Genomic DNA, 13767 nt, shown 5'->3' on the forward strand with positions numbered 1-13767 from the left:
AAAGACCTGCCGGCACTGAAATGCTATAACAATAGTAGCCATTTTCAAGAAAATAGGGTTTTGTCTAGAGCCCATGTCAATTGTGGGTAACATAAGAAGGAGAAAGAGGGCAGGAACTGATGTTTTATCACTGACATTATCAACCTACAAAATCACCCTTATCCTCAAATAATACAGTGTTGTCAACAACTTTCTTGACAACATAGAATGTTCAAAATATAACATGGTAAATACCATGCAGTCCAATACCAAATGGTTCCATCTAATAGCTGCCTTTCATATAAGTCAAGTCATGTAGAAGTTTAGCTAGTTTTGGTCTGTGTTGCTTCCTGACTTCTAAGAGGTTGCTGCTGGGTATGTTCAATACATCCTCTTGGGACCTTGTCAATCTGTGAAGAGCTTCCTAACATAAGCACTACAATCAGGAGCACATAGTTCCCTCAATGCTGTTCTAGTCACCATGTTCATAACCAGGAAAGATTGGTAGTGGTTATGATGAATAGACTTTGAGGGTTCTGCCCAACAAACTTCATACAGCATGGCTACACATGCTCTTCTTGCCCCAAAGTGGACAGTAAGAGGCTCCTTCTGATATCTGTCCACATCTGTATGTTCACTAAAATCCTAAGCAGCCAGTTCAGATCCTCTGGGTTCCCCCTGTAGCCTCACTTAGAGAAGCTCATTCACCTCTTTGCATTTAAGTTGTATTAGGTGCAGGAATTTAGGAGGCTATTCTTATCACTGGACAGACTAAACTTTTAGTAAAGCATTTTAGTGAGGGTAGCCCCAGTAATGTTTTGTTTGAAAGTCACATGATGGGCATTCTTCCTATCAGTGACTTCTCTCCTGCCTTCTGAAATAACATCTTTAGCATCAACACAAGGACAAATGATTTTTTCCCCTGCCTCACAGTATGTTTTTTTTAGAAATGTGACCTTTATGGTCCTTTGCCTTTTCCATACCATTGAACACCTGTTTGAGTGTCCTCAAGAACTCCAGCCAGACTAATGGAAGTATTGTTAGCTGGAGGACACGGATGACTTCAAAAGCAGGGTCCTCTCAGGTTCTCAGTCCAAGTCTTTCTCTTTTTCGCCTCAGATACCTGTCAGTCATAAAGCAGCTCAGTGCTGGACTCTGGCCAGGCTCAAAAGCCTCTCCTCCAGAGCTGAAACAGCACTCAAGGAGAGCACCTGCAATTTCTGTATAGTGCAAGTCAACAAGTCTTCAACTGCCTACACCAACAGAGGGGCTCTGTCTTTTCTCCCAGGCTCTTCCTAGCTCCATTACCAGGAAAAGTATCAAGGTCTTTAGAAATGCAATATCTTGAGGAGAGGGATTATCACTTTCCATGCACCCATATTCCCTCCACTACTCTCAAGGAACCTAAGAAATCTGTCTGTTTTGTGTGAACACCTTTTCAAACAAGTCTTATTTCTTCTGACCCTACATAAACAACCTGACATCACCTAAATACTATACTCGGCAGAGTTCCCTAGAAACTTTTAAACAAACGTAGTTGTGTGAGAAGTACTCCATGTGCCATGATACTTGTCTTTCAACAGTTTCAATGCTAAGTCTTACAAATGACCAGTGGCTTCATTCCATCATTGAAAGGTTGCTGAAAGCAGATTGCAGATGGCTCAGAAAAGACACTCATGTACAGAAGAGCACCAGAACCAACCCCTGAGATCATAGAGGATGTGCCTGTGTTATTCCAGGCTTAAGAACCTCAAAGCCAGCCCTGGGTCGCTTTTAAAAGAGGAATGTCCTTTCCCTTTGTAAGGAGCCCCTTCAACAATATAAGGACTCCTTAGCCTCAGGGAGGCGAACTACCATACATTGATAATATTAATAGATTTACCTGGTTAAATATTTCATCAAAAGTCGGTCGTTGTTCTGCAGCCTCAGCCCAGCACTGCTTCATCAGATGGAGACACTCTGGAGGGGCATACTCAGGAGAAACCACTGGCCTATACACAGGGGGAGGCTTTTGGAGTCTGTCTATGATTTCTTACAAAGCACAAGAAGAAAAAAGTTGGTGGTGAATCAAGAGAGAGGCACCAGGAGTCAGCAGAGAACTGAACTTCAACCAAGAAAGGGATTTGTCAGGATAAACCATGAAGGGACCTTTTCTTTCATTTCCCCTCAGACCGCTTTTTTTGTGAGTACAAATCACAAAAGGCCTTTTGGGAAGGTAGTGAGAAACTGATCAATTGGATTCTTAAGATAATTGAGTCACCATGTTATCCTGCTTCTGCGAGGTCATAGATGCAGCATCTAATGCCAATTCCAATATGGGCAGCTTCAGTATCCTGTCCCTTTCATCTATCCCCAAGTCACCTCACAATTACCACAGCACAAACACTGAGCCTTCTCTGTGAGCCTGTATCCAGCCAAGGTCCATGAATTGGGTCCTAGGATAATCACTAAACAAAGGGAACTAAGAACAACAGCGAACAATTCAGAGCCTTATTGAGACTCTTATGGCTGTTGGTCAAAGAATGTCACTTGGAGGGAAAAATTTAATACATGCCAAGCTATCGAATGGGCACTTGGCATGTGTTATTTCATCTGATGTTCAACACGAACAGATGAGGTAAGCACTTTTATTCTTTCTGTAGATGGTAAAACTGGAGCACACAGAGTAAGTAACTTGCCAGAATTCACATGGGTAGTGAGAGTTCAGGTCAGAACCCATGCAATCTTCATCTATTACACTGTTCTGCTTCCAATGCCTCAGGTCTCAACCACAAGATCATAGACCCTCTTTATAAAGCCAAAAGTCTTCAGTGGCCAAAGGCTTAGGTTATCCAAACTGAGTCCTTTTACAAATGCAGAAAACTCTTTATAAATAGAAAATCATTAGCTCCCAATGTTCCCTTCTACTCATACTAACCTTCAAACAAATGTTTCTGCTTTTAGCCTAAACTTCTCCAAACTATTCTAAAAATATGTGTTTAGTCATGTCACTCTCTGGTTCAAAATGCCTCCATGACTTCTATTTCTAACAGAATAAAGTCCAACCTCTTCAACATGGCCCTATTTCTTCAGACTCACTCCCCGTCCCAAGTCTCCTCTCCACCACCACCCTCAACTGTGATCCTCAGCATCCACCACCAAACTTTGACTGCCTTGTCTACCTCTATATTGACTGTAACACTGCAGGAGCGCTGCAAGATGCTAGGCTCCATGGAAGGAGTTCTGTTCTTGCCTCGATTTCTCTCAGTTCTGTGTACAGCTCAGTCTGGCTCCTTTAGCCTAGAGCAGCCTGTAATAGAGCTCTCAGTACCATAGATTCCATGGCAATTAACCCCTTGGAATGTGACTGCCCCAGGGAGTTACTGTTTTATCAGAACATACTTAGTTGACTGGATCACTTCTCTGCTGAGGCCCAGCATGGCTTATTTCCTTGAGGATGTCACAGTCCAAGGAGATAAGCAATGGAAAATACTACAAATGCTTTGGCAGGTACAGAGAGATGCAGGCAAGATGCAAACTGAGCAAGTCAAAGGAGAATCTCCAGAGTTGAGGACCGGAGTTGAATGAGGCCAGGTGGGAAGAGGGTGAGGAAATTCCAGACTGAATGGGCAACGGCATAAAGGTGGGGGAGACCATGTACTCTCAAGGCAACAGAATACTAGAAGTGGCAAAAGATAAGTGCAGACAGGGAGTGGATGGACTATGAAGGGCTATTACATCACGTGAGGAGCCTGAGCTGATTTCGAGAGAGACGAAGAAAAATTGGAGGGCTTTAAACAGAGGTATGATGTAGAATGCTGCTGACGCTGGCAAAAGACAGCTTCATAACTTAGTAAGTAATGTTTCCTACATTTTCAAAACCTTTTCCTTTGAAGTTAATTTAGACTTCCAGAAAAGAAGCACAGTAGTACTCAGTGATGACCTGCATACTTCTCACTGAGCTTGCCGTAATGCAAACATAAAACAACAGTGAGGACATTGGTATTTGTAGCACGCCATTATTACCGTCCTTATTTGGATCCCAGGAATGTTTACTTGAATGTATTTTTTCTATTCCACAATCCAATTCCAGATCTTTTTCTGCATATAATTGTTATGTTATCTCTTCCAACCTATGATGATTCTTCATCCTTTTTCTTGCTTTCATGTTTTTAGATACATTTGATAAGGATTGGCCAGTTATTCATTTATTTATAAATCCCACACTGGCCTGGAACTTGCCATCCCCCTGTCTTGGCTTTCCAAGACCTAGGATACCAAGATTGGGCCACCAAGCCCAGGTGCTATTATTCCCATGAGGTTATTTAGCAGGCATGTCTTTCAACCAGGATTCATCTGAAGTTCTCTCGTGATTAGACTGAGGCTATTCTCTGCTTTTGTCTTTGTTGTTGTTGTTGCCAAGAGTGGTACACCACAAAAAATGGTGTTCCTGTCTAAGTATGAAGCTGCACAAAGGTGATGCACTATCTTACTGCATCATGCCAGGGGTACATGATGTAGGGGTGTATTATTATAGGCAAAGGTAACCTCGATCACTTGGTTAAGGTGCTGTCACCAGGAGCCTCACAACTTGTAAACCTACTATTTTTCCCTCTGTAGTTACTAAGCATCTTCCAAGATCAGATGAAACTGGGTGCGTTCAGAGTGATATGACTGCATATAAACAGTTACTAAATGTTTTGTAAGCTCACATGTTGAGAATATGCAGCTAGCTTGTTAGCCCTAAAACTTCCACACACTGATTTTATTCTCTGTTGATGGAACTGACCTAACACTCACGTATTTCAGTGGAGACAGGCAAGAAAAATCTGCGACACTGCTATGGGGAAAGGCTGACACCACAGGAGTACCAAAGTACTTGGGAAGAACTATCAGGGGAGCAGAGGAACTACATGGTGGGGGTAGTGCAAACTAGAAAATTAACATAAGTCCTAAAGTTCCTGGATTATACCTGAGTTTGCAAAGGGACCAGCTTCCTGGGTGAGGGAATTTCTTCCAGATGCCTAAAGCTCTCTGGCTCCAAGCCCTGCCTTCGTATAACAGACCAACTCTTTTCAGACTAGCAGGCTGCTGTGCTAACACACACTGGCAAATCGTGACCTACTGATATGGGATGGGACACAGTGGGCCCCTAGCATCCAGTTCTCAGTTCCTGCTTACCTTTGGCAGGCAGATCCATCATGCAGAAAGGAGCACCCCGGACCATCACTTCTTGCATGATGATGGCAAAGCTATAGACGTCTCCTGCAAATGAACCTAACCTGATGCCCCTAGGGGCTCTTAACAGTTCAGGGGCTGTCCACAGCAGCTCTGCAAGGAAAGAATTATCTAATAAATGTGAGGAGGATTAACTGACATCTGCAACACCCTAAAGGGTTCTGAGTGTGCTGTTTTACTAACTGCCTTATATTTTTATTAGACAGACTGGCATGCTAGTGCCCCTCAGGGTCTGAATCTATTAATCTAAGGGATTACATAGAGAGAGAGAGAAAACCTACTATTCTCTCCACCCCTTAGAACTATGCAGCAAGACACAATATAAAGGTGTGGGGAAGGTCAGGACACCAGAAGTCGAGGCACTATCTGGTGCTTGCTTTCACGCTCTCTTGAGCCTGCAAGTAACAGTTGGCAGGTTTCCATGGAAAGGCAAGGGCAGTGCCAGACTGGTTGCCATGGATTTGCTGTTTGCTAAGATCTATATGTGTCTGGTAATTTGATTTTGCCGGGGCTCAATTTGCTTGCCCCAGGTCTTCTCTGAAAGGATGAGAGCATCCCCAGGCCTCTTGTGTTCCTTGCAGAGCAAAAAGTTCTAGCAGCTGCTTACCTGGCTCTGCAAATATTCACTGAGTGTCTACAATGTATCAGGCACTGTGCTGTGTGGAAAAATGGTGCCAAACATGACTCAAACTTTCACTCACCCAAGAAGAGTTTATAAAACAGAGGACAAGACAGCCATGTGAATCCCTTATTGCAATTACAATATATGAAAATCACTATATTATACAAGGAAGGGAATCTATTAAAAACCAAATTTGAGTAATGGCTGTACTGTGCTGAACTTCTGGCCCTATACAGGGCAAAAATTTATCTCTATTCTCAGAGTTTATAGCAGTCAGAATATCGGAACATTTGTAGCAGGCATCTTAATGCAAAAAGAAATGGACTTTTATAATATAAAGGAGGAAGTCAAAAGAGGGGGTGGACTTTTTGTTATTGTTGTTGAGTGGAGATATAAATAAAATACCATTTCTGTAAGATAAAAAATGGCTTAATATGGGTAATTTCATCAGATTTTAAACTAACAAACATCTGAGCTGGCTAAATTAATCCAGGAAGGCTTCCTGGAAAAGTTAAATCTCAAATGTGCTCATTAAGAAGGTCAAGGGTGCAGCCCCTGGAGCTGAGAGGTGAGGGCTTTGCAGGAAGAAAGAACAGTATGTACAAAAGAACAAGAGGCAGAAAGAAGCAAATTGCAGGTGGTGGGAAGGTGGTAAGCAGATTAGTGAAAGGCCCAAGACAAGGGCGCTGGTAAAGAATAATGAGAAAGGAGAAATGGGGCTGGTGAGGTGGGGGGAAGGGAGGGTGGCAAGAAGAATGAGGGCAGAAGGTGAGAGGCCCTGAGAGCCAAATGAAGGCATTTGGAGTGAATACAAAAGGCAGTAGGGGTGCTGGGGCTGAAGAGGGATTTGATGAAAACCCTGTTTGGGAAGATTAATCTGGAAACCGGCACAAGCTCGATGGAAGGAGAAAGGCTGGAGTCAGGGCGATCAGCTAGGAAGTCCATGCAGTAAAAGCTTGCCTGAGGTGAAAGGGACCTGAATGGGGGTGGGGTGCAGCAGCAAATCTTGGACCTGAATAGCTGAGGGGCTACAATAGAAAAGGAAGTGGCAGGGTCAGCTGCCTCCTCCCTGGGCTTCGTGAAAGAGGAGTTAGGGGAAATGCCTTTGAGTACAGACTGGAAAACTGGAGAAAGCCTGATAAGGGGTACAGATGCGAGGGCCAGGATTAGGGCTGGTAATGGCTAACTTTTCATCACGTGCAATGCAGAGGTATTAGGAAGGGAGCCTAGGAGACAAGTTCCTATGAATCAAGAAGGTACGTAGAAAACGGAGATTATTTGCTTTGTTAGTAAAAATTCAGGAAAGAGAAGCACAGTCTTGTTTTTAGACAGCCATAATGAAGAGGCTGGAACAAGATCTTCTAGACCCAGTCTTTCTCATGTGCCCATCTTCTCCCCTCTTTGCCTTTCAAGCATCTATTCCCAGTAACAGGCACCTCTGACTTCCCACCCAACAGTCTCTGGTACACTCACAGTAGAAGTTCACTTGCGGTGGTGGTTTGCTCTTATGTCTGCCTTCCTAGAAAGTCATATTTACAAAACCACTGAAGTGACTGAGTGATCCTCTAGTCACCGTGAGAATTTAAGCAGAATAGGTTGAGAAGGGTGAGCCGGAGTGGATATTTGAAAGCAAAAATAAAAATGGCACTTGTTCCTGGCATGGTCTCCCTGCACATTTAAAAGCATGAGAAGGGGAAACAAGCCAACCATCTGATAAAAAGCTCAGTTATTAAACACAATCATTACCAAATAGTTCTTTCAGAGAGCACAGGAGCATATGTTGTTAATGGCTAAAACAAGCTTGAATCTCTAATACACTACAGTTGAGAGCGAACAGTAATGAACACTCATCCCATCTTCCAACCCATCCCCCCTTCCTCATGTCCACCCCAGAACCAAGAGCCCCTGGCTGCCATTAGATATAGACTGGCAGAAAGGTGAGAAAAAAATTACTCTGGCTTCTTTTGTATTGGCTGCAGCTACTACTTACATGACCTTGTTATATTGATATATAGTCAACTTCGAAAAACCATGATGATATAGCATTAAATAATCAGAATGGAATTCAAGAGATCTGGGTTTATAAAGCCCAGTTTGACCACTAATCAGCTTACTTTCCTCAACCTCAATTTTCCCAAAGCAAAAGTTGAGCAGACCCTATAAGCCTCATCATTTAGGATAGATCAGTTCCATCATTTCATTTTTTTTCTCATTCATTCATTAACCTAACAAATATTTATTCTGTTACTGTGGGACTCAAACCTGCTTCTTATCTCCATGGAGCTTATAGTTTGGGAATGAAGAATAGATAACTGAGTAGATAAATACTACTAGCAAAGTACAAATCTACAATAAATTTGGGGACCTTAAAGATCTTGAAAGCAACTTAGCCGGGCATACGGGGTCATAGGAAACATCTTGATGCAACAATACTTAAGATGAGTCCTAAAGGAAGAAAACTGAGCTGTGTTCAGATAAATGTTTGTGACAATGGGAAAGGAAGAACATCCCAGGCAGAAAGCGCAGCATACATAAAAGGGCTAAAGAAAGAGCTTGACATACATAAGCAACCTGATGGAGTTCTTCAGGACTGGAGCAAAGAGACAGAAGAGAAAGGGTTAAACCCGGACCAAGTAAGACTCAGGTAAAGAATTTGAACTTTGCCCTAAAGGCAATGAGAAGTCATTCAGTGAGGGACACCTAGAATGAAGCCAGATTTGCAGTCTAGAAAGTTTGCAATGGCTGCAGTCTATGGAGAATAGACAGCGATTTCGAGAGTGGAGTGAAACAAGAGTGAGAAACAAAGATGCAGAGACAGTACACAGTACACGCCCACTCTCACGCACATCCATAGAGGCACAGCTAAAGGCAAACTGCAGAAATCCTGTCCTCACTTTACAACAAGATGTCCCTAAGGTTGAAAGTTTTGCCAGTCTGTGAATTAATGTGAATTAAATGGAACCCTGAGAAAGTATTGTGTTTTACCTTTTCTCCATGTCTAATTTTTACAGAATGTTAAGTACCTGCCATCTCTGCGGCTATTATCGCAACACCTTATTGTAAAGCAAGGCAAATGGCAAACTAGGCATTCGAACTAGAATTAGACAAGTAATTACCACGCAGCTATGTCAGGGACAGGTAAATGGAGAGGGAGCAGGAGAGAGGAAATGTCATAGCTGTCACTGTTATTTTTCCAAGAGTTTCAACTCCTCCAAAACATGAATGGGAAGAGAAAGAGAAAACTAGGGTTTGTTACCTGGGTGAAGACCTGAACTGAATTGCAGTAAGGTGACTGTATGATCTGAGTACCTGGTGAGCCTCTGTTCTCTCATCTGTAAATGGGAGAATTGGACCAGATGGCGTCCTACAGTTTAGTGTTGCATACATTTTGGAAAGTGTAGTTTGATACCTTCAATGCCTGGCTGTCCATCTCTATCTGGGCATGTGGCTCTCTGTCTTTAATTGTTCTTGCCTCCCCTGTAGTGAAGTCAGCAATTTTTAAACTTGCAGGGCCACCATGTTCTAGCCGCCTGTCTTTTGTGGACTGTCTGTTCTCCCACACCTCAGGTTTCTCCTTTAGCTCTGATGAGTTGTGATTCTGCCCAGCATTCCTTAGTGCTGCTACTTGTGCAACAGACAGAAGCCAAAGCCCAAAGTGGATGTCCCAAGCATGCCTGCTTACTTACAAGTCTTTTACTCGGTCTGAAGCCATTCTACACAACTCATAGAGTGCTCAATTGCAAGGGGCTGCCTCCTTGTTTCTTTCTCTCTGATAGATATGTTCTAGTGACATCCCATTCTAGAATAGAGTTTGGCGGGGGGGGGGGTCCAACTTCTAAATCACTCTCCATTCAAGCTGACAAGTATTTATTGAGCACCTACTGTGTGCCTAGCACTCAGCAAGATTCTCCAGGGACTGCTGGGGTGTCTAAACAATACAGCCTAATCTTGCCTCAGCAGGGACTGAACAGTACTGCAATGGCTTTGTTTGGAAGGAAAGACTGGGCTGAGGTTACAGCCTGCAGACTGCATTCAAGTCCCTTGGCTTGGAAATGAGGCTGGATTTTCAACAAAAGTGAGGAGTTGAACTCACCCTAAGGCTTTAATTCAGTGCATAGTTTCATTTGAACCTTGATGTTGCATTGTGTGCACCAGAGGGTACAATTCATTGCTTACCTTCTTCAGAAGGTTCCTCTTCAGAGAGTCTCAGCATTTCTAAGATGTCATTAAAGCCATAATCTGTCACCTTTAGTACAAAACGCCCATCTACAACACAATTCCGAGATTTTAGCCTCCCGTGAATAAATTTTCTGTGGTGTAAGTATTTCATTCCCTGCAGATGATACAACAAAATTTATTTAGCCACTCATTTAACTGTTTTATGCCTTTAGAGCCAATTTCTGTGATTGTTAATGGCACGGGTGATTATGATCCAGAGTCCAACCCTTTTTTCCTATTTGCAGACAAAGCAATCCTTTGACACGATGTTGAGGTCTAGTCTAGCTCGAGAATGCTTGGCTTTGATAAAGAAAGGTATCTTGTGTTTATTGAGAATTATGTGCTACTGGGAGATGTATTGACATTTCAAGTACAGGATGGATCCATACACGTGTAATTGCCAGGATCTGGGAGAGTCTCATTCTCCCCCACAGATCTAATGCAATTCTCAATCCATTATTAGCAGAAGCAGAAACTGGTGAGGCAATTTAACAGGAGCTACAAATTGTTTACATATGTACACTGTAGGGGTTCTACTTTTTCAGAAAAACCATGTACGCTTGTAGATATGTACATAAACAAAACAAGAAAACACTGCAGTTTTGATTTTCTATAGTGCATAATTGGAAATAAACTGAGTATCATAAGGGAGTAGCTAGATTTATGATACATTCTTATTCTTGAATATTCTGTAACACTTAGAAAGAATAAAGTCGATCAGTATGCACTTATAGTGATATAACTATAAACCAAATACAAAATAGTGAGCTGCCAAGTTATGGGATGGCCTGTGTATTAAAAATAAATATAATTGTTTTAATATATGCAAATAAACATAAAAGGAATTTCAAGTCTAGTTTCCAATGTTTTTGCAGTAGCTAACTTATAGTAGAGGTGATAAAAGGAAGACGGCTGGATAAATGTCAATATTTTTCCCACATAGGTTTGTAACACTTGGTTCTAATTTAATGTACTGTTTTATAAGGAAAGAATGGCTAAATGAAGAAAGCTAGGTATTTCCGATCTGTGGGATGCTTGAGAGCCTGTACATGACGTTCGAATGTGATGTACAAGAACTGCCCATCAGATGAATTTAATCACTTGACATAGACATACATCTGTATTTTAGTATTTAGAATTGCTGATGCCAAGTGGCCTTTTAGTGAACCAGCTCTGCTTCGCAGCCTGGTACCTCTTTGCATTCTCACACTTTCCATTCTGTGCTCTCAGGAAGGCTTGCTCTTCAGCACTTTCAAGCCAAGTCTACAATGGGCATGCTTTCCCCCAGGATAGCTAGTGTTTGAATATCACTGACTATGGGCCTGAAGATGTGTGTAGTGTGAGCAGAAATAGTACTAGAAGAGGAATTGGGGGATTTGCATTCATATCAACTGTGACAATATAGCTATACTGTCATATTTTCACAGCATTCTATTATCATCTCTGTCACACAATAGTCAGCTGATAAATACATATTAGGAACCTACTATCTGTGCTAGATATTGTAAACTAAAGACTGTCTCATGTAGCCTTTCCATGCTTCTGGGGGTTTGGAGAAGGTTAATCATGGCCATTTTACAAACTGAGAATAAAATAATGTCTTGCCCTTTTATACCTCCTTGAAAATGTCTGTCACTATACAAAATTCAAGGCTGTGATTAATGTGTACATAGCTCAATATGTACTCAGACCAACTCCATCAAAATGCACATACACAGAGCTTTATGTCATCCCATAGAGTTCATTGATTCTACAGAAGTTGAGTCATGGACCTTTTCACAAATTCCCATTGTAAAAGTCTATGGCACACACAATGGAGATGCTCCCTTATCTAATCAGTGGACATTTGTGTTCCAGTGATCAAGGCCCACATCCACAATTAGATTTACAAAGTCTCATCATCCAGTTCTAGATTTAGACATCTTTTAGAAAATGAAAGCCAGCAGCTGATTCTAAATAGTGTGAAAGATTCTAGGTGTGACTATTCCCCAATATCTACAAAGCAGCTTAGAAATGGGATATGGCTAAAGGCTAAAGAGAACTTGACAGCAAACAGAAGAAAAAAGGGAAATGCGGCCCTCAGATAGAGAGGGAACATGGGCAAATACTTTCTGTATCAATATGCTATATGTATATGGACAAAAGGGCAGTGAGAGGGTGGAGAGTCAGGACTTTGGGAGAAAATGCAGAGGCGTGAAATGATCACAATAACCCACAGGAAAGAAAACATCTCCAAACCTTACATTTCTAACCCAAAAGAGTAAAACAAAAACAACAGTCAAAAAATCTTTATAAATTTCAAATCTATAACGAAAATCCAAGATTCCCTTAGTCTTGCCAGTAACCTTGATGAGGTCCAGCAGTAGTGAAGATTTGAACATCCAGTCGAGTTTCACGTCATCATTAGTCAGTATGTCTTCTAGGCTCCTTCGAGAACAAAATTCTGTCACAACAGCAAACATCCCTGAATCACAGAAGAAACCCAATAAAGGGTTGACATTCTCATGCCGCAGGTCTTTCATCTGCAAAGAAGACACAGGGAGAACAGTTACAGCTGTCTTACGTCAGTGGCAGACTGTTGGCTGCACTACACAAAGGTACAAGAATGAGGGTGGGCAAGATGCCAAAGCTGTAAAAAGGAGAAAATAAATATATCTTATGTATTTACTTGAGATATGAGAAAATGATAATATGATCATAGGAGAAAAAATGAATTCAGTGCAGTTACTTGTCCCAAAAGAGCTCACACTCGGTAAAGAATAATAGGAAAGTGATCTCGAAATTATATCTCATCACACACTGTGTTTTAAAAGAGACCATGAGATGTTGAGTGAGTACAGAAGTTAAACAGCTCATCCAGACAGGCAGTAAGGGAGGCAGGTATCAAAGGAAGCTTTCCAAAGAATTGATAACTAAACTACTGAAGAACATCCAAGGATTGACCAGTTGCCACAATGGAGGGGCAGAACATTTCTGAATTGAGGAAACTGCAATAGGTTTATTCTTCCCAGGCTACTATGCAATGTGGAAAATGTGAAATAGAAAGGGAGAGAAATAGACAGAAGCCACACACCATAATGTGACTATCAAAATTTCACGGTCCTGTGTCATATAATTTTATGGAGAACCATGAAATAAAATTTAAATAGCTATACTCTATTAATAGTCTCAGTAAGTAGATTTAAGGCACACACATTTGAGCATTAGTATAATGTATGCATCTGCACAGTAAACTAATTATAGATCAAATTATTCGAAAAAGTTGCATTTATGCTGAACATGTACAAACCTTTTTCTTGTTACTTCTAAAGCGATGCAGCAAATTATGTACATAGAATTAACATTGTAATGAATATTAAAAATAATCGAGACATAATGCAAAGTATATGGGAGGGTATACATTGTTTGGATGCAAAGTATTGTTCTATTTTATGTAAGACATTTGAGTTTTCATAGATTTTGGTATCTGAGGGATTCCTGAAACCAATCCCCTGAATATAGTAAGTACAATTCTCTGGCCATATGTAACCGCATATATGTGAGTGTGCACACACTCATGTGCACACAGGCTTAGAATGGTAACAACACTGAATGACTAGAAACAGACTAGATCTTAGATGCATAATGTCATGAGGTGAGAAGTGAGAGGACAAAGTCAAAAGATTGCCACATAAAGTATGGAGAAATAGCAGTCCATTTACTGGCATGAATTACACTGTAAGACTCAACAA

At 41.5% G+C, this 13767-nt stretch overlaps 1 protein-coding gene across 1 annotated transcript in view; it reads right to left on the minus strand.

The window, feature by feature from the left end:
* Positions 1-13767, minus strand: part of LOC121437210 (retinal guanylyl cyclase 2-like) — an 85553-nt gene that overhangs the window by 22166 nt on the left and 49620 nt on the right. Inside the window, exons 8-11 of the mRNA XM_041637069.1 lie at positions 12382-12558; positions 9995-10151; positions 5140-5289; positions 1862-2010 (exon numbers count right to left, since the gene is read on the minus strand). Coding sequence (XP_041493003.1) covers positions 1862-2010; positions 5140-5289; positions 9995-10151; positions 12382-12558 — 633 coding nt within the window. The remainder of the gene's footprint in view (positions 1-1861; positions 2011-5139; positions 5290-9994; positions 10152-12381; positions 12559-13767) is intronic.

Source organism: Microtus oregoni, unplaced genomic scaffold, assembly GCF_018167655.1.
Source record: "Microtus oregoni isolate MIOR12 unplaced genomic scaffold, Mior012 000050F_ref0000143, whole genome shotgun sequence".
NCBI lineage: Eukaryota > Metazoa > Chordata > Mammalia > Rodentia > Cricetidae > Microtus > Microtus oregoni.